At 52.2% G+C, this 26,382-nt stretch overlaps 1 protein-coding gene across 2 annotated transcripts in view; it reads right to left on the bottom strand.

Moving 5' to 3' along the window:
• Positions 1-26,382, bottom strand: part of EVC2 (EvC ciliary complex subunit 2) — a 130,176-nt gene that overhangs the window by 27,225 nt on the left and 76,569 nt on the right. For both annotated transcript variants that reach the window (XM_021100987.1, XM_021100986.1), the window contains 5 exons: positions 23,852-24,011; positions 20,237-20,691; positions 14,017-14,221; positions 9,667-9,789; positions 1,966-2,193 (listed from right to left, as the gene is read on the bottom strand). In XM_021100987.1, the coding sequence (XP_020956646.1) occupies positions 1,966-2,193; positions 9,667-9,789; positions 14,017-14,221; positions 20,237-20,691; positions 23,852-24,011 (1,171 nt within the window). The remainder of the gene's footprint in view (positions 1-1,965; positions 2,194-9,666; positions 9,790-14,016; positions 14,222-20,236; positions 20,692-23,851; positions 24,012-26,382) is intronic.

Below are 26,382 nucleotides of genomic sequence, written 5' to 3'. Positions count from 1 at the left end.
AGTCTTTGGGAAGCTTAATCTGGGTTTCTGTGTCTCCTGTGTAAAGTCATCTTGCCTTGCTTCTTGATGCGTTCGGAGACTTTGAAACTCTTAGCTGAGAATTCCTACTTGGCTGAACACAATCTGTGAAAATCTTGAGGCGGATGGATCGAGAATATTTTTCTCTGCAGACAGAGGATCTGCCTTTCCTTCAGCCACGTGCCAGGGCAGCCATTCAGTCCGGAACCATTGAACTGTATCGCTCTGGCGGGATAGCCCTGGGAACCATATCTAGTCCCTTGGGATGGAGCAGGATGGAGGGTAATGTGAGAAAAAGAATGTATATATGTACGTGTGACTGGGTCACCCTGCTGTACAGCAGAAAATTGACAGAACACTGTAAACCAGCTATAATGGAAAAAATAAAAATCATTAAAAAAAAATGTATCACTTTGGAGGCTTCCTGTCTGGATGGCTAAAATATGTTGAAGATGGCGACGACCGACTCACAGGGACGACTCCCCTCCACCCTGCAGGGCTGAAGGTGGTCGGGTCACGCTGGTGGCTCCTCTGGACCACAGGTGGCTTTCTCTTCCCACTGCCCGGGGGTTTCTACTGCCGTGCATTCATGCAGCATCTGGATGTTTTGTGCTGGATGCCAATGAGTGCCCTCTTCCTCCCTTTCCCTAAAAACGGTGTCACAGTGCAGGGTGCACGATGCTTGCGGGAAAAATAGCCTGGACTCTTCGGAGTCTAATTTTTTTGGTTGGCTTGCAGCATATGGAGGTTCCCAGGCTAGAGATCGAATCATAGCTGCAGCTGCCGGCCTACACCACAACCACAGCAACGTGGGATCTGAGCCGCCTCTGTGACCCACACCACAGCTCACGGCAACGCTGGATGCTTAAATCCCTGAGCCAGGCTGGGAATCAAACCTGCATCCTTATGGACACTAGTCGGGTTCATTACCACTGAAGCCACAACGGGAACTCCTTCAGAGTCTAATATCATTTGTGACTTTTGTAAAGAAATTATGGGGGCCCCTGCTTGGCAAGATCAACCGGGATAGTCCATAAGTGTGACCCAGCAGGGTGAAGTCAGAAACAGATGCATTTCTGGGTCCTGTACCTTATTAGCTACGCGGGCCTTAGAAAGAACCTGACCTGCCACCTGCCCGAATCTCATTTCTTTACCTGAGAACCGAGCACAGGAACGCAGTACCTACTCCACAGCATGACTCAATGATTAACACACATAATTTCTGACAAAGAGCATAATTGCAAAGGTGCATACAATTGCAACCTATTATCAATCAGGCTTAAATGATCATCTCAAAAGACACATGATTAAGGAAAGAATTATTAATGCTTAAACGAGGCCATGCCCATTCAAAGCTCGTTAGCGCCTGCCTGCCACACACACGCGGCACAGCACTCAATAAATGCGAATTCCCTTTTCTCACTCTAAGTAACTATTATACTATAATGATGCAGGAAATTCTAAAAATTGCACATAAAGGACTTAAAATTAGTCCTCAAAAGGGTTATGCCGGTAGCTTTTGTTTTATGAATATACCTCTCAGGCCTTGAAAAAAAATGCAGCGCGTAGGAATGATGGGGATCATTAGAATTATGAAAATAAAAAAAAAAGAATCCGATATTTCACTGCCTCTGAGGCGCCATTAATTGCAAGCTACATGGCTATTTTTCATAACTCTGTGAAAGAAGCAATTCTGCCGCTGGCAGCGGCAAGGGGCATCCCGGTTTCCCAGATGTTAAAAACGGGAACATTCAAAAGGTCTGCTTCCCAGGAGCCAAGACACAGCCCTGGGCTGCAGAGCGCACCCACTCGACCCTCCCCAGCACCTGCGGCACAGGCGGACCATCGACGGGCCCTTGGTGGTGGGAGAAAGGGAGGCGGCCGCCCTCGGAAGGAGAGGGATGCGGTGCAGCCCCCACTCTCCTCCTCCCCGGGTCCCCCACTCACCGGGCTGTGTGACTCCAGGATCTGCGCGCAGGCCGACTTGGTCAGGGTCTCGGACGCACTCAGCTCCTGCAGGAGCAGGTCCTGGACCGTCAGGAGGGCAGTGTACGCCCACAGGGTCCTGGCCCTCCTGGCCGCCTTCTGGAACTGCAGGGAGACCAGGGACTCGGCAAAGTGTCCCTCCTGGGCCTCCAGCTGCTGCACTCTCTCCCGAAGCAGTTCTCCTCGGACCTGGAGGGATCAGCCAGAGACCAGAGATCACTAAGCGGGGGGGCCGTGAGGACAGAGCACGTGGCTTATACAAAGAGCGCCCTGTGTCTGTACCTGTGCGGGCAGCTCAGCCAGTCACAAACTCAGGACCCCGAGCGAGGCCTCAAATTGCTCCAGCGCAGCAGCGTGGAATCTGCAGGGCGCAATTTAAGGTCTCGAGGGCATCTCTGCTTATCAAGACCGCTGCGGGGCTTCTGGAGTCTAGCTTCTGGATTCCACAGGGATCGCCCTGGAGGGCAATCGAACTGTGTAGCGCTCCAGCCCAAAATCCTTCAAGGCGCCCCATCCTCCAGGATGCACGTTCAGTCTTCCCAGCACGGCCTCCGAGGCTCTCACTCCGATCCCAGCGGAGGTCCAGCTGGAAGAGTCCGGGCTGCTCAGCCCCCCTCCACCCACACACCGGGACTCTAACCGCTCCCGACGGCTCATGGCCCTGCACCCCAGGCTCTACGTCTAGGAGCCACATTCTCTGCATCAAAGGGCCCACATCCTCCTTCTCCTGAAGACTTTGTCCTTCGGGTCTCTGATCCCCAACAAGCCACCCTGAAGCATCCTCACTCTGCACATCGGTCACCCGCTTCTCTGTTTCCTTCCCCTCCTTCTCCTCGTCCCAGCTGCCACCGTTTGCTCTTCTGGCACAGAGCTCCTGGGGGGAGAGCCCCAAACCTGAGGGGCCCAGCCGCTTCTGGATGAGGGACTCCATGTGCTCCCCTCATTCACCCACCGAAGCAGCGCATTCCTGTGCCTGTACGTTACAACTACTTGTCATACTTTCTCTAGAAAACGTGCTACCGTGAACGATACAGTCTAATGCTTCTCGGGCTTCACCTTCCGAGCCCCCACAGGCAGGTCTCTGCAGGTGTGCAACCCTCTTCGGTCAGTGTGTACCGTTTCCCCTGCACAGGAGCCAAAAGCACAACCCAAGTTCATGTACTGCAGGTTCAAAGACCGGTACATCTCACCTCCCATAAAGAGAAGCGAATAGATAACATCCGAAGCAAAGAAATCAAGAAACTGGAAGACAGGCATGCGTTTTAAAGGTATGGGGGTCAACAGCAAAAACAAAATAATCAAAAAATTGAAAATTAAAAGCACTTATCCCTGAGGATTTAAAAATGCGTATGTGTGGTTGAGAGAACTGCTTTTTCCCCCCCAGCACAAACCTTAGAGAATTATGACTCTTTTAAAAGGATGCATGGGTGCCTCGGTTTGATCAAAACGAAAAGTAAAACTTTAGAATGGACGAGGTAGAAAACAGTTACTACATTCCAACTAGTCCAGAGATAACCATGGCAGCCTTCTGGTTTGTGAAAAGTAGAAGCGGACTAAAGGATTAGACAGGTAAGCGGAAGCCGGCCTGGGAGGCCCTGCCTGCTCTGTTCGGGAATCTGGATGCGGTCTGGGGGCCGGTGGGAAACCATGAAACTTCCCTTCGAATTTTAGATGCTGACAGTTGGCCTCAGGGGATGAAACAGAGGCCAGGAAAGACAAGAAGAGAACCATCTGGACGCTTCCCCAGTCTTTGTGGGTGGATGGATGGATCCTCCCACTTCTTCTTAAAATGCATATTCGCTGTCAATGCACCTTCTTTTCTGAGCTTTATAAGGACCCTTGTCATTGGTTTGCTCTTGTCAGGTCATCTGAAAACGTGCACATTAGTCTCAGGCTTAAACTCTAGATGCTTCTGAAATGACGGGCATGTGAAAAGCTGTTCCCAACGGACGTGCCAGCCACCTCTGCACAATTGCTGAGGCCACTGCAGAAACAACACAACAGGGCACACAGCCAAGTGCAGTGACGAGGTGCCCTGCTGGTGAAGGGATTGCTAATGAAGTGTGCACGCCCAGCGTAGCGTGCAACCTGGAGCAGGTGAATGAATAAGGGATGGGTGCGTGGTGAGTGGCAGACGTGCCCACATCATTGAAATAATACCGGGAGTACGAGGTAAGCAGAAAATGAGGGCGTGGCACACTCATTTCCAGGTCAATGCTCCTCAAGAATATTTAGGAGAGATTTATATATACTCTGTGCAAAAAAAGTGAGAGAACACAGCAAAGATTAACTGAAATATTGCCGTCTAATAAAAATGTGCTCCTAGAGCACAGGGAGAGCATCCCGAGACCCGAGCTTTAGGCTCTATCCTGTCACTTAGCAGCTAGGCGATCCTGGACAAGCCTCTCGACCTTTCTGAGTGTCAATAGTCCCATCTGTGAAATGGAAATAGTCAGAGTTTCTCCGCCTGCCTCACTGCAGAGGGGGTGCAGGATATATGCAGAGGTTCCAAGGTCATCTGAAATATCAAGAGGTTGAGAAGAACCTAAATGTCCATTAGTTAAAATCATTTCAGTAGTATTCCGTTGTGTACATATACGTTTCTATGAACCACATCTTCTTAATCCATCATCTGCTGATGGACATTTGGGTTGGTTCCGTATCTCGGCTGTTGTGAATGGTGCTGCAATGAACACACGGGTGCGTGTATCTTGCTCAAGGAAAGTTTCGTCCGATTTTGGAATGAATAAGCAATGAGATCCTGCTGGAGAGCCCTGGGAACTATATCTAGTCCCTTGGGATGGAGCAGGATGGAGGATAATGTGAGAAAAAGAATGTGTGTATGTATGTGTGACTGGGTCACTGTGCTGTACAGGAGAAAATGGACAGGACACTGTAAACCAATGATAATGGAAAAAATAAAAATCATGAAATAAAAAAATATCGCGTAAGGTCTGCACCTACCATGAAAGGCTGTGTTGACATAAAAGCAATGAGGAAACACTTCCCTACCGATATGGAAGTTTCAGTGTTAAGTAAAAAGCAGAGATGGTACATGGATGGATAGATGGATGGATGGATGGATGCATGGATAGATACAGACAGATAGACAGATCAATCTATTCTTAATAGTTGGAAAGTAAAGACGAGCCACCTGCTTTGTGCTGTGTCTCCACTCTGCTCTATGGATCGGCCTTGGACTGAGGCAGGAGGAAGCAGACACGCACTCTGTCCGGGACAAAGCATTCAGCAAGTAAGACCTTGGCCAGGGGCCACTGTGAGGGGAGGCGGCCAGTCCTATAGACCCTCAACTGCCCCCAGCTCTTGAGAGTCTACTGGAGGTCAAGGTAGGTGCTCGAGCGCCCCTTGACCACGTGGGCACCCACCTCCAAGCAGCCCTCCTTGGCTGCCCTCCAGGAGAGGGTGGTGGCACTGACTGACTGACCATGGCCAAGAGCAGCTCTGACCAGTTATCAAGCCCAGAACCTTGCCTTTGCTGAGGGGCTTGACCTCAGGACCCCTCAGTTCCCAGAGAGCAACCCAGTTCTCAATGGGGGCTGAGCTTGTTACCTTAACCTCCATCTACAAACATAAGGAAAAGAACAGATCAGACTAAGACACGGCCCCCAACCCCTAGAGCCAACACGAGCAGAGGTCAGGAGAGGAGGAATGACCAATGGAAACCTCCTTCCAGAACTATGCGAGAACACGGTCTGCAAAATACTCTCTGCCCGGGGCTGAAATCTTATCTGTTTCACATCAGAAGGACTGAGCTTCTCCTGCAGCTTCCATGGAACTTCGGGACCTGGGTCCTTCCTGCCTCCTGGTGCTCCCCTCTCCACATCTAACGCGTCTATTTGTCCTTTGGGAGGACGAATAAAGCCACAAGGTAAGCCTCAAGGAATCCAAAGACTTGTCATGTAGACACTTTGTTTTCTAAAACATACTAAAAGTAATTATCAATAACAAAAAGATAGAGCTGCAACCTACACCACAGCTACAGTGACCCTGGATCCTTAACCCACTGCGCCGGGCTGGGGATCGAACTGGCACCTCGACAGGGACAAGCCAGGTCATTAACCCACTGTGCCACAATGGGAACTCATAAGACAGGGTGTTTTTTTGTTTTTTGGGTTTTTTTTTTTAAGGATCTGCTAACATTAAAAATCCATCCCAAAAGGATAGGTTAAAAAGTTCAACTTCTGGCCATGAGAGAGGAACAGGGAACAAATTTACTCTTAAGGCAGATCTACGTTCTCGTGACTAGAAAACTAGACAAATCACGTGATGCAATGGCTTGCGGACACTGGACCACGGGCAGCACAGGGCGGGGACACTTGAGAGAAAGGAAGCGGACGAGGTGAGCCCCACGCTGCCCTATCCTGCAGCCTGAATGCAGTTACCAGGTCACCACATGGTAGGGGGAACCCAGGGGTTGCCCAGGGGGCTCAGTAGGTTCAGAAAAACACGCAGAGCTGGGGAGGCCACTGCGCCTGGGATTCGCGAGCCAGAGTCCCAAAGAGCAGGGAGCTGCCGAGCTATGCCCGGTTTGCAGGGCTGCTGACCCGGCTACAACATTAGCAACCGGATTGCAGCAGACTTAAAACTCAGGTGAATTTCTGCCTTTTGGCAGCATCAAAAGAAGCATTAGCAATGGGATCCTGCTGTGTAGCACCGGGAACTCTGTCTAGTCACTTATGATGGAACATGCAATGTGAGAAAAAAGAATGTATACATGTCAGTGTAACTGGGTCACCATGCTGTACAGTAGAAAAAAATATAAATAAAAGATTAAAAAAAAAAAAAAAAACCCAAATCCCTCTGCTTCCCTAGTCATTTTGCTCACTGCGGACCCAGCGCCATCACCCAGCACGGGTGACAGCGGCAGACGTGCCTTTCTGGGGCCCCAGCTCTGACGGCATGACCTCGGGAAATTCTCCCAACTTCTTCAGACGGAAGAGTCCAGACCAGGGACGTACCAACCTGGGGTTGAGGGTTGGGGAGATAACTGACGCAGATTCTAGTAAAGAAAGGGGGTGCCCAGCAGGTGCCCCAGCTGTGAAGCCATAGCTCCTCTGGGGACAGTGCTGCCAGCCAGGCGGGGGCTTTGCTTTCGGGTGGGTCTCTGGGCAGAGGTCAGCAGGACCCAGCTCCACCTTTACAGCCACATGAGCCTGGAGGGGCTTCCTAGTCCTGAAACACGATCCAACAATCCTCGGCTGCTGGCATGCACCCCAAGGCTGTCATTTCTCTGCAATTACCCTGCAAATAAAAAAGCTGAACAATCGCGCTCGGACGCCAAGAGATGCGGTCGATCAGTTTCGGAGAAATATCAAAGCCGTTGACTCGGGAAGTGCCTCTTTTATTGGCACTTGCCACAATGAAAGAGCCATCTGTGAAGATGGCCTGTCATGAAAAGGTCACCGCTGACAAATGACAATCAGCTGCCTCTCTCTCTGAGGCCCGGATAAGGTGGCATCTGCAGCTGCTCCCTTACTGGGGAAAACGGGCTCCAGAGCTAAAAAGCGCCTTCCAACCCATTCGCTCCCCACACACCCGGTGGGTTATCATTGCTGCAATCCTCATCTTACAGCATGTGGGGGCCGAGGCTTGCTGGTGCCACTTGGCACAGCTGTGGCAAGTGACTATAACGACGAAGAGTCTGAGCTTGAGTTGTGAGCACTGGGTCCACCGCGCCTGCCTGCAGAAACCTGCGTGGGCGCAGAAACCTCTCCGAGACTCCGTTTCCACATCTGCAAATTAGGGATACGGACGGTCCTGCTTCTTAGGCGAGTCGGAAGGGGTGCAGCACATCGCGGATTGAATGAGAGAAGGGTGACCTCGGGGTGGGGCGGGCTGCTGAGTCTGGCTCTGGGAACCCCAGGACCTTCTCACCCCATCCCTTTCCTCCCTTGATGGTGCTGGTGAGACGCAGCCTGTCTTCCCAGCCCTGCACTTGGCTTTCCAGCGCTGGTCTGCTCCCCGTCCCCTTGGGAGACTCAGGACTCCGGCCAAGCAGATGCTTCCCAGGACTGCCGATTCTCTGGGCTCCCCCAAACCTGCACTGTGCCCTTGGCCACGGCTCGGGCCACCCATGCCGTCCTCCAAACCAAATCCCAACTCTTCCTTCTCCGACCACATCTACCTGAAGTCCGACGGACGGTCACAAACCAGAGCACACTGGAGGAAACGCCCCACCTGCCGAGCCCGCCCTGATCCCTCCTCTCGTCCCCTGCCTCTCTCCACCCCTCTCCTCTCCTCCTCCTGGGTGAACTGGGAACCCACTGGGCATGTGTGGACAGCTCTGCCCTGGGAGCCCCTCTTCCCCCCAGGACCGCCTGTGACTGCGTGACTGAGTTTGTTTAATCCCGGGGTGTTTAAGCATGTCCGTCTCACACGCACCCTCAATTCTAAGTCCTGAAATAGCCTTTAGCAGTACGGCAGATGGTATTTCCACCTCTACCCGCCTTCATCGTTGTCTTATTTCTCAATCTGATGCAGAAGACGAGTGGGGATGGGCTGCTACCTCCTGTGTCCCTGAGGACATCAACGACCTGGACACACCTGGAAGGAGCCATGACCTTGCCCGGAGCAGGTTCCATGGCTCTTTGCCAGGTTATGCATCTGTGTTCTGTGAAATACACTTACATGAAATAAACAAGTTAGGAAAGGACCCAAGGAACAGAACAGCCACTCACTGACATGTCCCTTTTGGGGGCCCTCTGCTGTGTGCTGGGGGAGGCAGCAGGTCCCTGGCAGTGACAACATGGTGTCAACCCTTAAATGTCACCTCCTCAGACGGACCTGACCTGACTCTCTCACCTACAGTGGAGCCCACCTGCCCCTCGTCCCTTGCGACCGCCCCCCGTCACCCTCACACCAGCCTCCTGTCTTTAACAGCGCCAGTCACAGCCTATAACTTCAAGTGCTTTCTGTCCATCTCTTTCTAGACGTGTGTCTCTTGAGAGCAGGGACCAGGGCTGCCTCGGTCACCACTGTCCCCACAGCTTGTGAGCACGATGCCTGGGACATCGGACGCTGTGTCCTCAGCATCCTGGTAAACTGCGGAGCAGCGTGAGACGTGCCAGGAAGGGAGCTGGCGGGGGGAGGGGTAAGTGGGAGAACCGGGTGTTCTGGGAGGGCTTCTTGGAGTAGGGGACACCTGAGGACTAAGGCCACTTGTCCAGGTAAAGAGAGGCGGAAAGGTAAATCCAGGAAGAGGGAAGGACCCGGGGGAAGCAGCAGGAGGTGTATGCGCGGTAGGCGGAGAAACAAAAGTGTAACTGGGGGGTGATGAGAAAGGCGCAGGGGAGGGAGGTGGGGGGCTTATGGGGCACAGGGCAGGGGAGGGCATGCAAGATAAATGGGGGGTGGGTAGACGTGAAGCAGCACGATGCAGCCCTCTGTGTGAGCTCCTCGGCACAGAGCCTGGCACAGGATGGCAGCAACCATGGGCTGCAGAGGCAGCATTGGAGGTGAGGCCAGAAGAACCAACTGGTGGGAGACCCCCCCTGCCCCCCAGGGGGGAAGCGGGGAGGGGATGGGCAGTCCCCCCAGGGGCACAGTATAAAAGCTGGGTGCGGGGTTGAGGTGGGCAGCCACGGCCCCCCAGGGCTCTGTGCACCCTCCAGCCAGGCCACTGCGATGGGCAGAAGCACTGACCTTTTCAAGTAGGTCTTCGGGGGCCTGTTCCTTGAAAAGCTGAATTTTTTCTTCAATGCACTTCTTGAAAAGGTCTATCTTGCTTTTGGTCTTGGAGCGCGGCTTTCTCACCTTGGACTGTGGCTGGAGGGAGGCAGGAAACATGGGTGAGAAGGTGGACCTCGAAACTATCAGCCTACATGAAGTTAGACAATGAAAGACAAACAGTGTATGATAGCACATATATGTGGAATCTACAAAAAAAGGCTACAAATGAACTTAACCTGCAGGACAGAAACAGACTCACAGACTGAAAAACTTATGGGTACAGGGTTCCCGTCGTGGCTCAGCAGTAATGAACTGGACTAGTATCCATGAGGACACGGGTTTGATCCCTGGCCTCACTCAGTGGGTTAAGGATCTGGCCTTGCTGTGAGCGGTGGTGTAGCTCAAAAATGCAGCTTGAATCTGGTATTGCTGTGGCTGTGGTGTAGGTCAGCAGCGGCAGCTCTGCTTAGACCCTGGGAACTTCCATATGCTGCAGGTGCAGCCCTGAAAAGCCAGACAAACAAACAAACAAAACCCCTTATGGTTACCAAGGGGGACAGTTGGGGGGGTAGGAGGGAAGGGGGACTTGAGGTCTGAAAAAGAATGGACGTGTGTCCACGCATAACAGAATCAGTTTGTTGTACAGCAGAAATTATCACAGCTTTGTAAGTTAACTTTACTTCAATAAAACTTTAAAAAAAAAGCGATCACCAGCAGGTTGGTGCAGCCTCTGGACTCCCCAAGCCCAGAGAAGCTCCTGCAGCTCTGGGAACTGCACAGCTGTCATAGGGAGAGGGGAGGACAGACAGACATTCTCAGAATGAGCTCCATTCATGGGCCGTCGGTCTTGGCACACTTTGAGGGGAGGAAAGGGACCCTTGTGGGCAGAGCCGAGCTTTGCTCTGAGAAAGACGGTGGCCCCTGCCCTTGTCCACCAACTGTCCAGCAGAGGGACCTTGATTCATCCGTCTCTCCAAACAGGGCACGGGACAGAAGAGGTCTCGGTCATTTGCAAAGTTTACCAAATAGAGGAGGAAGCAATCCGTAAACATGACAACAAATCAGTGACCAAGACACGCACAGAGGTGAGCGCTGGGAAGACCAGGGGACATACTGAGCGTGCTGGCCCTCGTCTGACGTGGACGGGGTGGATGGGGTGGACGGGGGAACATGTGCAGACATGAACCCTGCAGAGGACATCCCTGGGCATCCATTCCAGGAGCCAGCATGCACAGACCGTGCCCCCGGAAGAGCAGTCTGCACACAGAGCAGCTTCTTTGCACAGGCGAAGCCGAGCCCATGACAAGGTGTCAGGGGGGTGAAAGTCTGGGAATAGAGGGTTCCGGAAAGAGCTGATGCCCAGTGCAAGACGGAGAGGGGTCGAAGAAGAGGTCGTAGGTACTCAGTAAATTGTTATCCCATGAATGAAGGAGTGTAGCAGATGCCCTCATCTCTGAGCCTCAGTTTCCACACCTGTAAAATGGGGATAAGAATACCTACCCCATAGGGTTACTACAAGAATATAACGCAACACGACAACAGAAGAACCTCACTCCTGAGCCCGATGTCTTGAAACACTCGGCTGGGCTTAGCCAGTTCCATGAATGAGCCACAGTCTTCATTTCCTGATCTAACTGGGATTACGCCAAAAAATGGAAATTATGCCAAACAAAGTCAAGGCCTCTTGGGAACAGGGCTGGGTGGGTGGGTAGGACCCTGAAGCCCAGAATGAGTTCTGGGACTGGAAGGGGGTGAAGCCAGAGAAGGCTGGGGGGGCGGGAGGAGTGATTGCACGCATCTCTCCCGGCTGCACGCACAGCGATGTCAAGTCGGTAGCGTGAAATTGACCTTGGGAGGAGTATTTACACCATGGAAATGGGTGGACATCAAAGCCCCACCAAGAGTCAGTTTCCCAGCATCAGAGGTCAGACGACGTGAGGGCTTTGGACCATAGCAGAACTTAGAGAACTTAGAGAGAGCCAGGGAGGCAGGAGGGAGGCAAGTCTGACTTGCACACGTCTTAGAGTTTACGAGGTCCTCACATGCTCATTTGCATAAATGGTCCGAGAGCCCTGGGAGTCCCTGGCTGGTTTGTCATCCAGGGCCCTGGCTCCAAACAGCGGTCAGTGGGGAAAGCCGCCATGGAGGGGTTACCTAGTGGCACGAAGAAGAAAGAGTGGGAGGCCCAAGGGGGTGACGATGTGCAGAGCACAACTCACTCTTCTCAACCTGTTGGACCAGCTCATTCCCACAATAATCATCATTACACCCATTTTACAGATGGAAAAATTGAGTAAGAAAATGTAAGAATGAAATAAAATGAAAATAAGACAAAATAAAATAAATAAGAGGTTGAAGACTTTGTACGTGCGAACTCCCATCCCTGCCTGCAGGGCGACTGGCCCACACTCACGGGGCTGCCCTCCGGCTGTCTGCAGATTCCACCACCCTCTGCTTCTTGCCCAAGATGCCCATCAAGGTAGCCGGGCTCAGCCAACGGCGAGCTCCACTCCCTGCCCACCGACCGACTCTGCATTTCTGCTAGAGGGTCTCCAGGGAGTGACTTCTCACCCACGAGGCAGAGAGCCAGGCCAGGTCTATTTCAAAACCCAGCACTTTGAACAACTTGACAGTCAGACACCTGGTTCCTGCCAAAATCAGCCCTTGGTCAAAGCAGGAGCAACACGCCTCTCTTCTGCTACGTGCAACTGTTTTTTACTCACTGTTCCAAAACCTCATATACATTTTTTTGATGCTCTGTCCCTAATTTTTTTCCACCACATCCATGGTCTACAGAAGTTCCTGGGCCAGGGATCAAACCTGTGCCACAGCAACAACCCCAGGCACCACAGTGATGACACTGGATCCTTAACCCACTGCATGAGGGACCTCCTATCCCCAATTCTTTAACGAGGACCATTTTATACATCCCACGCCATTCTAATAAGAGAAACAGAAAAGACAACCCACTTTTTAAAATCTCCCAAGTGGCCTCTGGTTATGGCTTTTTATGCAGAAAGGCTGTGCCTGAAATGTTTTCTCTCTTTACAGAGAAGCAGGGGCTTAAAGCCAGAAAGCAGCAGCTCTAAGCCAGCCCTCCAACCCCCTCCAACCTCGGTCAATTTAATTCTTCTCTGCCAATCAGTTTCCTCATCTGTAAAATGGGGACAGAACATCTAGCTCCTGGCCCTGCTGTGAACCACAGATGAGCTGGTGGAAGTGGGAGTGATTTGAAAGGTTTTCAATCTCAACATAATATCACCTTAAGGGAAGCCTCCACATCGTCCACACATCTAGTGGTTGGTTGGTTCAGTCAGTAAAGTTTATTGCACACCTACTATGCACCGGGCGCCTCCTAGGTGCTGGGATGGATGGGAACTACAGACAGGGAGCTGGCTGGTAGTGGGGGCACTGACCACGGGCACGTTAAGAAACCCGGGCATTTCAGATAGTGATCAATTCTATGAGGATGTGAAAGGCGCAGGTGATGAAAGGTGCCCGGCGGAGGGCAGTTACTCTGGATGGTGCTCAGGGAGGACCTTGGTGCAGGTGGCATTTGAACGGAGCTGGACTACGAAGAGCTGGCCCTGCGATGCTCTTGGCAAAGGAACCTGCAAGTTCAAAGGCCTTGTCTCAGGGCAGGTTCCCCAGAGACAGGGACAGGGATTGGGGTGACACGGTTTCCCCAGGGAGGAACTCAGAGCACAACAGAGGGATGAGGGGCGCAGGACAGGAGGCGGAAAGGGCCCCTCGGGATGGGAGTCTCTGGGAGGGTCTCACTTCGACTGGTCAACAGGAGGCTCCCAGGCAAACCCGCACTCAAGAGTTGCCTCCTCCGTGGCACAAAACAGGTGCCCACTCCAGGCCTCTGTCAATCATCATATCCCACGAGGCCCAGGATGAGAGATGCCCTTCTCCCCACACACCTGAGCTGAGGTGAGCATCCCTCTCGTGTCACTTATAGAAGTACCCCGAGGATCACTGGCTGTGGCTGAGGGAGGGCACAGGAGGACGTGCAACCAACCCCTCAGGCCAAGTGGCTCCTGTGGCCTAGAGCAAGGCCCAGGAAAGGGGCGTAGCTGTGAGTCCTGAGCGGCCGAGACTCCTGGCCCCTGGTGGACAGGGCCGAGCCCAGGTACCCGTGTGTCCACTACAGAACGTGAGAGGGTGCCAGGAACAGCCGATGCTCCTGTGGCCACAGAGGAGAGCACGGGAGAGCTTGCACTGAGCTGAGCTGAGGGTGGCAGTCGGACCACGTCAGCCTCCGGAAGAGGCCCCGCCCCCACCCGGCGACCACAAGAGGCCCCCAGATGCCTGGCGTACCTGCAGCTCAGGGGCAGCCAGGGCCTGGTCCAATTTCAGGAACTCTGCTTCTCGCCAAGCCGTCTGAAAGGCCTGCAGCAGGACTCGGGCCCGGATCTGGGGGAGGGCCAAGCTCCTGTCCATCTGAGCGAAGCAGCCGTGAACTTCCTGCCTCATCCTGAGCAGCTCCTCTTCAGACAGGGAGAGGGCGGAGGAGCAGAGCTGCCTGGTAAAGCAAGGACAGCTATGTATTCCCACGCAGAGAGAATGGGGGTCGGGGGGGGGGTTGCTGGGGGCGGGAACGCTGAAAATTCAAAGCTCAAAGTCCATTAAACCCATGTCTGGGAAAAAACCACCACCTCCTCAATCAGGTATTCATTCCACAAGTATTTCTAGAGCACCGAACATGTTAGGTGGGACACAGCATCACATCGGAGCTACGAATCCAGAGGTGAAAGAGGTGGGCCTGTGAGCATGTCTGGGAGGCGGCCACAGGCCTCCCCGTGCTCATGACCTTCAAGAGAACCTGCTCTTCTTTAGAAGAGACATGAAAACAATGGACTGTCCACTGGGCCTGGTCCGCAGCAGACTAAGTAGGGACCAGCGGCCCAGAGGAGCGATGGCAGGTCGGGGGAGAGGGGAACCTTGTGTTATCACTTTAAGGATGACAATCAGTGACTATCATATAGAGAAAACCTTTTCTATGCTGGAAACCATGCTGCGTGATGTGCTATTAAGGGTTGACTTCTGTCCCGTGAAGAAGGTACGTTCGAGCCCTAACTCTTGGTACCTGTGAATGTGATCGTATACGGAGACGGGGCCTTTGCAGAGGCAATTAAGAAGCTAGGGAGTTCCCACTGTGGCTCGGTGGTGATGAACCTGACTAGTATCCATGAGATGCAGGTTCAATCCCTGGCCGCTCTCAGCAGGTTAAGGATCCGGCATTGCCGTGAGCTTCGGTGTAGGTCAAAGACGTGGCTCGAATAAGGTGTTGCTGTGGCTGAGGCGTAGGCCATTAGCTGTAGCTCCGATTCGACCCCTTGCCTGGGAACCTCCATATGCTGTGGGTGTGGCCCTAAAAAGAAAGAAAAGAAAGAATTCTTTTTTTTTTTTTTGTCTTTTCTAGGGCCGCTCTCACAGCACATGGAGGTTCACTAGGGGTCGAATCGGAGTTGGAGCTGCCAGCCTACACCAGAGCCACAGCAATGCCAGATCCGAGCCACCTCTTTGACCTACACCACAGCTCATGGCAACGCCAGATCCTTAACCTGCTGAGCGAGGCCAGGGATCAAACCCGCCACCTCATGGTTCCTAGTTGGATTCATTGACCACTGAGCCCCAATGGGAACTCCAAAAGAAGAATTTAAGTTAGGTCATAGTCGAGTAGGTGGCTCTTAATCCACTATGACTATTATCCTTTAAAGAAGAGAAGACAGACAGACAGACAGACAGACACACACACACACACACACAAACACATAAGGAAAAGGTCAGGTGACGGTGACAGGTCTGTCAGCCACAAGTGCCAAGGATGTTGGCAACACCAGAAGCTAAGAGAAAAGCAGGGACAGGTTCTCACCTGGAGCCTTCAGATGAGCAGGGCCCTGCCAGCCCCTTCATCGAGGCGTCTAACCTCCAGAACTGCGAGAACGGGTTTCTGCTGTAAGCCCCCCGAGTGGGGTGCTCGGCCACGGCGGCCTCCGGAAACAAAGACGTTTCCTGCATCCCCCCCGACCCTTTGCACAATTTGGTCCTCAATCCACAGAAGAGGAAACTGAGGACCTTCCCCTCTGCCTCCCCCCGGGCAAGGCCCCCAGAGCCACTCTCCAGGGGAGAAGGGCCACAAGCTCACTCTCCTGCCTCTAGGGAGCCAGCGCTGGCCAATGAGATGTGGGGGGATGTCTGCTGGGACCTCTGGACAGAATGTCCTTCCTGACCCAGGAGAGACCATCTGAAGGGGGCGCTCCTTCTCCTTCCTTGGGCGGTATGTGTCTGTTCACTGATCACGCAGCAAAGACCCTCTGCACACAAACAGACGTGCTGGGTTATTCTGGCGAGGTGTGTTCACACTGAAACACACCTGGAAACACGTGCATGGAATACACTTTGTGGATGCTTTAAAATGCAGAAGTAACTAGGGGACACTGCCGAGGGAGGCCAGGGCCAGGGTCACCATGCTCAGATCTCAAGGCTCAGCTAGAAAGTTCTTTCAGGCAGACTGAAAAGGACTGTCAGGCCCCAGCCAGAGCCGTCTGAAGGCCTGAGTCCACGTCTCGGGATGCCCCGATTTTTCTAAAGTGCTTCAGGAAACTGCAGCTGCTCCTGTCCTCACGGAGCCTCTCTGCCCATTGTTTGCTGCTTAGATGGAATCCCAGGTGAAAGGGACTCCAAAAAGAATCTGTGTCATTATTCTGGCCTTCTTCCAACTCGATCAGACCTGAGTGGTCTGGCCTTACTCCTCCACGAGGCAGACATGGAGATAATACAGAAATGCGGGAGACAGGGTCTTTGGCCTCAAGGAATTTAAAATCCAGGCAGGAGTTTAGCTAAAAAAAAAAAAAAAAAAAAAAAAAAAAACCCTCAAAATACGCATCCTTAATAATTCTTACTTGATCAGAGTAGGTTTAATGCAACTCCATCTTGCTTGAAATCAGGACGCTTAGACAAATATGTTTCAAAGTAATTGCACACAACCACTTCTCCTTCTTGGCTCAGAAATAAAGGCTGCAACCTTTTGGGCCTTAGAGAAGCAAAGCGCGTAAGCAGACTCATATTGCGTGTATTAATTAGTTGACCCTCCGTAACCCTTAGGAAAATCATAAAGGGTCTTCTGAGAGCAAGGTGAGATTTCTCTTCTCCTGTTGAGAGACTCCATCGCATTGGCGTTAGTAATACTCCCAGCAAAATGGAGCCAAATGAAGGCAACAAGAAGACCATCTGGTAACGGGAACGTCAACGCCAATCCGCCCACTGTGAAGAGCCGGGAGCTGGTTGGAGGAGCAGAGAGACTTTGCTTGGATCTACACTGAGCTGAATAATTACAGCCGAGAACGACTCTCGAGAGTGAGAAGTGGCATTTAAGGATCTGATTTGTATGGGCCTGGAGAAGACAGCGTTCTTGTTTGTTCAATGAGACAAATACGAAGATTAGGAAATAAATGAAGACAGAACCCGAAAAGAGGTGAGAAGGAGCTGAGATGTCACTTAATCTGAACCAGGCGACCCTCCTCTCTGCAAACACCTGGGACCCCCCATCCTCCGGGGCAGCAAAGTGGTCCCCGGGGAAGAGCGCTGAGAGGAGGAGGCACGGCCAGGAGGGCCCTGTTCTCGGATGTAACGGGTGCCAGAGGGGGTGGGCACTGCAGAACGATGCTCTACGCCCTGGTGTCCCTGAAAGGGTGCAAGGAGAGCAGATGCAAAGGACCTCCGATGGCCGGCAGGGGGCGTGCGGGACAGAGAGAGAAGGGGCCGGACAGACCGAGCAGATGGAGAGAAGGGCTGGCCCCCTTCCTGCTCCCTCATCCCTGACCTGCAACATCCCCTCCACAGTCCTCCGTCAGTGAAGCCATTTCTAATAAAAAGGGCTATTGGAGTTCCCTGGTAGCTCGTGGTTAAGGATTTGGTGTCATCACCACTGGGGTTTGGGTTCAATCCCTGGCCCAGGAACTTCCACATTCTGTTGGGCATGGCCAAAAACATTTTTTTAAGGGCTACAGATTTTGAATTTAAATTGTGACTAGGATTTCAACTGTGGCGTGTCCACACTGAGACTAGAAAAAGGGCTTTGGTTTTGTTTATTTGCTTGAATAGGGTTTTCTGGGTTGGTGGGTTGGTTGATTGAAAGAAAAAGCAACTTTAAGGACTACTGATTGGCAGCTCCCTTGGTTAAGGGGAAAGAGGAGCTCTGTTCCTGCCCCGCGGGCAGAACTATGCTCTTAAATGGGAACAGTGTCTCCTCCTCTTGGACAGATGGTGGTGGTTGCCTCTCTCCGTGGTGCCGCGGGCAGTGGGGTGTTGATTTTGCTCCTTCGTGCAGTGAGACTGGTCTCCCCATTTCACACCCAGACAAGGACCTTCCAAGATGCTCTACTGTCCAGCCCTGCCTCCTCTCAGCAAAGCACCAGTGGGCTGTAACCCCTCATCTCTGGCTCCCAGGACCAGGTCAGTGGCTGGCACCCCAAACGTACCTCCTTCAGAGCCAGGCAAGGATCTTGATCCTCCCTACAGTTACCTGGTTAGATGCTCCTGCTTCGTTTACCACCATCTGTTTATGTGTCTGTTTTCTGCCTGGTCATCGGAGTTCTAGGAGCACAGGAGTGACAGTGGTGATGATAGCAGGTCCCACGTATCATCCACTTCCCGCAGACCAAGGGTGTGGAAAGATGTACATACACGAGCTCATGGAACCCCAGCAGTGCTGTGAAACTGACATTTTGCCAGACGTGACCGATGCTCGAACCTAGAGCCACTTCCTTGTCCTTTGTCAGCTCATTTCGTTTACAAGGCTTACCTTCCAACAACACCAGAGAGAGGAATACGCCTCGCAGCCTCAGAGAGGGAATTCCAATTGGTCCAGGGCAGGAATGGGTAATCTCCGGCCTGTGGACCAAATCTGGCCCACCGCCTATTTTTGTCAATAAAGTTTTATTGGAACACAGTCCTGTTCATATACGGATTATGGTGGCTTTCACGCTCCCATGGCGGAGCTGAATAGCTGCAACAGAAACCATGCGGTCCCCAGGGCCCCAAGTATTTACTGTCTGGCATTATTGAGAAAAAGTTTGCTGCCCTCTGGTCTGAGACAGCCATGGCCATTTCACTCTGCTTCCTGGTGAATGTTTTAGGCACAGGTCTGTGACACAGCATGGACCAGTGGCATTGGGAAGATCCATGCCTTCGATGTTAAAAAGAGATGGCGTGTGTGCCACCCGGAGCCACAGCAGCCATCCTGAAACCACGAGGGCGATGAGCCCAAAGACCAAGGCAGCAAACTCAGTATAGGGCAACCGAAAGGCCCTGAGGACTGGCTCCTGGATAGTACCATTGAGTCCTGGAATCAAAATGGGAACATTTGCTTCCCGATTTCTTATAAAATGTTTTATTCGCTTTTCACAACCCAATAGTATCACGTGCTTGCTGAAAGCACCCTGAATGACTTAGTCATCCCATGTTACAGGCAAGCACGATGAGGCTCAGAGAGGTTAAGTACCTTGCCTACACAGAGGGTTGGTGGTAGTGCTGGGATTTAAACCAGGTTTTTCAGTCTATACTGCCCACATTCCATTCCCCTCTGTAGCCCCATACAGGCCATGTTTGAGGCTCCTCCAGTTTCCAATCTGATGCGCCAGCCCCAAGCAGCTGCCAGAGCTCTGTTGGTGTCTATTACACAACTGAAGGCCCCTCTGGGGCCACGGTGAATGTCAGTCTGCACAAAGTGGTGGCAAATGCTGCAGGGCCATAGAGGACTGGGAACCCTGGCCCCGCTGGAATCTGTCTTCAACTTGTCCTCATTGCTTGCAAAGCCCTCCAATGTCTTTAAAACCAGAACTGGTGCAAATTACCCATTATTTTATAGTTATGGCACCAAGAATGTTGGCCGGCTGTGGCCTATGACATCCTGTTCACAGGTGGCTGTCATCCACGGATCTTGTCCTTAGTGACCCAAGGCGCCAGGTGCAGACACGGTGCAGGGCGCTGCAAGGCCTGTGCTCCCTGACATCTGACACCGGAGGGCCTGGCATGGCCTAACCACACGTACCCTCCCACTCTGCTCCTGTGGACACGATCCCCTTGCCAAGCAACACAGCTCATCTGGGGACCAGATGCTCAATCCTGAGCAGTGGGTTTCAGCTCCCTGCCAGCCTGTGCAATGATGCAAACAAGCCCCTCCCATCCCCCCACGGGAACCAGGCGGGGGGCACCTCACCCTCTTATTACTACAAAGCGTGCCTCCCCCAGGCCCTGGTTGTTTGCTCTGCAACCCCCAGTGGCCCTGGGGGTCGGGGGGAAGCAGGGCCCCCCTACCCAGGCTGTGAGTCTAAGTGACTAATAAGCTGCTGGCCAATGTCAGGTGTCACGTGGTCAGACATCCCGTAACCAGGGGGCCAAATCCCCTCCCCCACCAACGGGCAGAGAGGAGGCGATAAAAACACACGGGGATTGGATCCTGCGTGGCTGTGGCTGGGAACCTCCATATGCCATGGGCGTGGCCCTCAAGGGACAAAAAACCCAATTAACTCACCCGAAGATCAGGTGCTCCCAGTGTCTCAGCTCCGCCTGCTCCTCGGTGGAGGCCTCCAGGGCGTCGTCCTTCAGTCTCTGCCTCACGCTCTGGACGCCCTCCTGGCCCCGGTCCCTCTCCTCACCCTCCAGCCGCTCGGCCCGGGCTGCCAGGTCCCTGCTGTGCTCCTCCAGGATGGGCTGCAGGAAGAGCCAGGGCACCCCGAGCTTGAGCAGCTCCTGGGTCATGGCTGAGTTCTGCAGCCGCCGCAGCTCCTCGGTGGCTTTCTCAGACAGCGACAGGGTCAGGGCCCTGAGCTCATCCAGGGCAGCCTGGTCCAGGCGCTCCTGCAGCTCCTCCAGGGCGGCGCTGTGCTCGGCCACCAGGCTGCGCCACTGGCCCAGGTACTGGCCGGCATCCTCGGCCGCTCCCAGGGCCTCACCGATGGACAGCTGCTCCTTCCGCTGCTCCTTGTGCTGGCAGGAATTCCAGAGGGAAAATTAAAGGGGGCAGGAGTCAGTGCAGAGACAAAAACACTGGGAACTGGTAGCAACAGAGTCAACAGTCCTTTTCGCATCAATCTCCCATCCAGCAAATGAGTCTTAAAAAAAAAAAAAAAGTAAAAGAGATTTTTAAAGGCCGATGGGCACTGCCAAAGTAGCAACGGAGGAGAACTGAACCAATGGCATGGGAACTTTGAACGAACGCTTTGATCTTCTCAAACCTACGAAGATTTTTATGCAACTAGGCTATAATGGGAGAGAAATACCAGAAGCGTGTTCAGAGTTGGAAGGACTGTGCATTTCTCCCCATGTGCAAGCCTTAAATAAGAGAGGAAATTACTATTAAGACTCTACCTTCTTCTTTATTTTTTTAGGGCCACACCCGAAGCATATGGATGTTCCCAGGCTAGGGGTGGAATTGGAGCTGCAGCTGCTGGCCTACACCACGGCCACAGCAGCACGGGATCCGAGCCGCGTCTGTGACCTACACCACAGCTCACGGCAATGCCGGATCCTTCACCCACTGAGCGAGGCCAGGGATCGAACCCGAGTCCTCAGGATACTAGTCGGGTTCGTTACCCCTGAGCCACAACAGGAGCGCCAGGACTCTCTTCTTAACACTTTCTGCCCGAGGGAGAAGAGTGTGTGACCTGGTTGATCTTTCATAAAATGCAATCGCCTTCTACTAATTTGTTTCCCGAAAGATCCAGGACTTCTTTTTTCCATCTCCTTCACTCGGGTATAATATTCTCTCTTGCTCTCTCCTCCTGGACTAGACAAAATTTGCCTCTGTCTCCATGAACCACAATACCCCTAAGACGAGGGTGGCAAAGGTGGTCATTCCAAGGCGAGAGTCAGGGGGAGAATTTGGGCAAAGCAAAAGGCGGAACCACCTCTTCCCCACAGGCTCTTAGCAAGGCCTCTTCTGTTTGAGCTTGCATGGTTTTTAAATGAATGAATACCTTTAATCATTGTCCCCCCACCCCCCAAAAGAGAATTACTCTTTAGAAAATAACCCAAAATGTAGTGAAAACTTCGTTGGTTCACGATTGGATGAACACGTTTTGATTGAATAGGTAAAGCCCAAGAGGCAGACCACCTGGGTTCCAATCCGGGCGCCTCCACCTGCAAGCTGAGCCACCCCAACCCAGTGTCTGGCCCTCTCTGGGCCTCTACTTCCTAATCGGTGAAATGGGGACTATCTTATTTTACAAAGGAGTTGTGAGGATTCCGTGAGCGTAACGCACGTACAGCTCTTACAGGAGAGCTGCACGCAGGGCTGGCATCAATGAATGCTACTATTATCATTTATCATGTCCTGGGCACATGCAAGTCCAGATGTTATAAGGAAAACACCCTGAGATCTCCGGGAAATTATTATGTGAGGAGGTCACAGGCCTTTTAAGGAAGAAGAACCAAGAGAGACCTGAAGGGTGAGGTCCACGCCAGACGGATTAAGATGGGGAAGGGTCGTCTGGGAGAAAGTGCAGCAGGTGAAAAGGCTGAGGAATGGGAAAGCGCATGTCCACAGGGATGTACAGACACGTCCACAGGGATGTATAGCGATGTGGGCCGAGATGTCTGGCCAGGTGCGCAGAGATGTCTGGCCAGGTGCGCAGAGATGTCTGGCCAGGTGCGCAGAGACATACAGTGATGTGCAGAGACATACAGAGACGTGCATCACGTTGTTATCCACAGCAGCACAGCTGCAGACAGTAGGGTTCTATGTTGCATAAGCATGACTTGTGTGTGTGTGCATGTGCGCGAGCGCTTTTAGGGCCGCCCCCTTGGCATATGGACGTTCCCAGTCTAGGAGTCTAATAGGAGCTGCAGCTGCCGGCCTACACCACAGTCACAGCAACACAGGATCCAAGCCCCATCTGCCACCTACATTACAGCTCACAGCAATGCCAGGTCTTAACCCAATGAGCAAGGCCAGGGATCGATCCTGCATCCTCGGGGATCCTAGTTGGGCTCATTAGCCCTGTGCCACAGGGGAATTCCAAATATGACTTTTGTTCCTGGGTCCAGGAGACCAGAGAGTGTCAATTCCTTCATCTACAAATATGGGCTGAGCCCCTGCAATGCCTCCTCAGCACTGGGGCTACACCACAAACCTTTGCCTTGGGGAGCAGCATTCCGACCTGTGCCACTCACAAGGTTTATCCAAAGCAGCTGTAACAAACACTCTTCAAGGCAGAGTTCTGGAATCTGCCTTCCAGACCCCAACCTTGAACCAGCCCAGACCATCAGAGAATGTGGTCTTGGGCCCCCTTGTTTGGATCCTTGAGCCAAATGAGATGGAGGAGGTGAGGCTGAAAAGGGGCGGAGTTCACAGGTTGAGGTGAGAATCATGGCTTTCAGTTACGCCCAACACTTGATAAGAAAAATGCAGAGTTTCTATGCATCAAATTAAGTGTTTCCTTTTCTTGGGCTGCTCCCGCGGCATATGGAGGTTCCCAGGCTAGGGGTTGAATTGAAGCTGTAGCCGCCGGCCTACACCAGAGCCACAGCAATGCAGGATCCAAGCTGTGTCTGCGACCTACACCACAGCTCACAGCACCGCTGGATCCTTAACCCACTGAGCAAGGCCAGGGATCGAACCCGCAACCTCATGTTCCTAGTCGGATTCATTAAACCACTGCGCCACGACGGGAACTCCCCAAATTTTTGTTCTTTATAAGCCACCCAGTCTGTGGTATTTTGTTACAGCAACTCAAACAGACCACAACCCTTAAGCCTACTCAGCCTCAATGTCTTCATTACGGAAAAAAAAGAGAAAAACAGTAGCATCTACCTTCTAAGGTTAATACAAGGATTAGCACAATGCTAAGTAATTAATCATTAAATATTGTAGCCCCCATCGTTGTCAGCACTCACTGGAGCCAGCACTGCTATTCCCTTGCCATGGCAGACATCACTAATCGACCACAACCCTCAGCTTTGCCGAGCTCGGTAGGACCCGCAGAAGCCTGGACACAGCATTCCTCAAAGTCACTACCAATCAACCACAGATGGCACATCATGATGCCTGCCCAGTCGGCTCTCCAATCCTAGCCCTCTGATGGCAACGTCAGGTTTGGAACCCAGCACTCGGTTATGCAAAGAAGAAATAGCAAACTTCCTTATGTACCTTTTGCAGCATCTCTCGTCGTCTCTTAGTTATTAGTTTCTGGTGGAGTTTTTTCCTTTCCTGCTTTAAGTCATTGTCCAACTTCTGCTTTATAGAAAAGACTTCTGTCTGAACCCGCTCCAACAGCACCTCCATCTGATCTTCATCCAGGTAGCCTGCTCTGGATGGAAAAGATGGAGAGTTAGTTAATGCGCCATCCAGACTCACCTGTAGCCTGCCTGAATGTTTATCTCCACGTTAGTTTGGTTTGAATCAAAGAAATCTTTACCCTTAGAAGGAGCAGGAGAACAGCACAGGCAGCTCAGCAAAGATATTACTAAAACGCAAGAAGGGGGAGTTCCCAATGTGGCTCAGCAGTAAGGAACCCGACTAGTATCCATGAGGACACGGGTTCAATCCCTGGCCTTGCTCAGTGGGTGAAGGATCTGGCATTGCCGTGCGCTGTGGTGTAGGTTGCAGATGCAGCTCAGATCTCGTGTTGCTGTGGCTGTGGTGGAGGCCGGCAACTGCAGCTCCGATTCAACCCCTAGCCTGGGAACTTCCATGTGCCGTGAGGGCGGCCCTAAAAAGACAAACGAAATTAACTTAAGAAAATAAAATGCAGGAAGGGTAAGGTCAGCATTTTTAGATATTAGAAAGCTCAACAAGTAATCTGATGGGGCAAGCGTTCTCACGGGAGCAACACTCCAGGGGGCCACCGTGGCACAGACGGAATCTTCCAAGAGGAGACGGTGGGCCAGGAACTCCTGGCGACAGGGGCGGCACAGGCCAAGTCCAAGAAGTCAATGTGGGGAACACTCGGCGTGATGGTCAGGTCTGGTGTCAACGTGACCAGCCAGGACCCCAGACTGAAGATCGCTGCCGAGTGTGTCTGTGGGGGTGTTTCCAGGTGAGATGAGCATCTGAACATCAGGAAAGCCCAGGACCCTCCCCAGGGGCGGGGGGCATCACCCAGTCCCTTGAGCGAGTGAAGAGAGCAGAAGGTGAAGGAATAGGATTTGCCTTTTGTTCCCGCCTCCCTGTGAGCTGGACCATCTTGTCTCCTCTTTGCTGCCCCTCGACTGGGATTTATACCACCGGCTCCCCTGGTTCTCAGGCCTTTGGACTCGGACTGAGTCACCCCTCTGGCTGTCCTGGGGCTCCAGCCTGCAAATGGCACATTGTGGGACTTTTCCTCACACACGCTGGTGCTGTTTCCCTGTTTTCACCATCCCTGCTACCATCCCTGTCTGTCCGCATCCCTGGGCTGGACCCTCTGCTTGGCACCTGATAGAGTCTCCCTCCATGGAAGCATCTCAAAGGAATGAAAGAGGTGACTGATACACGCTCCAGAAATCCAAGTCGGTGCCAGACGTTGCAAACCCTATTTAAAAACCAGAGGTAGGAATTCTCATTGCAGCTGAGTGGGGTAAGAACCTGACTAGTATCCATGAGGATGCTGGTTTGATCCCTGGCCTCACTCTGTGGGTTAAGGATCCGGCGTGGCTGTGGCTATGGTGTAGCCTGGCAGCTGTAGCTCTGATTTGAACCCTAGCCTGGGAACGTCCATATGCCGTGGGTGCGTCCCTAAAAAAGTGACCAAAAAAAAAAAAAAAGAAAGAAAACAAAGACGTCTCCTCATGACAAGTTGAAAATGGTTTCAATAAAAAACTATTTTAAAAAATTGGAGGTAAATTACACTTTCCTGGTAATGGCTCCCAACAGGACAACCAGCTGTCAGATGCTTCAGTTCACGGCAAGGAGCGTTTCTTTCACTCGAGTGAAAATAAAGCAGGAATGCCAAGTCAGCTGCAGTGACAAATTCATTAGCATCTTTGGGTGGGAAGTGTTCACATAATTTGCACCTTTTATAATCCTGGGGGTTGCAAAGTCCTAATACAACTACCTACCTAGTAGAACCAATTCCCAAACCTACAGCTTTGCCCTAAGAAAGCCAACCTTATCGTCATGGCCCCGTTCTTTTTCCAACTTACAACCTAAAAAGAATGTTTCATTGTTTACAATGACGCCTCTCAAAGACTGGCTGAGAAGAAAAGCTGTCAAGGGTCCAGAGGCTGCAGTGATGAGCACTGCGTCAGCATCATTCACCCGACCAGCTGGTACCCCAGGGCTGCTGAGAAAAAAACACCGAGAATCCAAGATGAGCATCTGCATCTTCATACTTAACTCCAAAGGTCAAAACATGGAAGCAACCTAAGCACCATCAACAGAGGGATGGATAAAGATGTGGCATATACATACAATGGAATACTATTCAGCCATGAAAAAGAATAAAGTCCTGCCATCTGCAGCAACATGGATGGACCCAGAGATTATCATACTGAGTGAAGTAAGTCAGAAAGAAAAAGACAAATGTCATATGATATCACTTATGGGTGGAATCTAAAATATGGCACAAATGAACCTATCTACAAATCAGAAACAGACTCACATAGAGAACAGACTTGTGGTTGCTAAGGAGGAGGGGGAAAGGAGTGGGATGGACGGGGAGTCTGAGGTTGTTAGATGCAAACCATTACATTTAAAATGGA

The sequence above is a fragment of the Sus scrofa genome, chromosome 8 (genome assembly GCF_000003025.6).
Source record: "Sus scrofa isolate TJ Tabasco breed Duroc chromosome 8, Sscrofa11.1, whole genome shotgun sequence".
NCBI classification, from domain to species: Eukaryota; Metazoa; Chordata; class Mammalia; order Artiodactyla; family Suidae; genus Sus; species Sus scrofa.
This window is presented reverse-complemented; position numbering and strand designations above follow the sequence as displayed.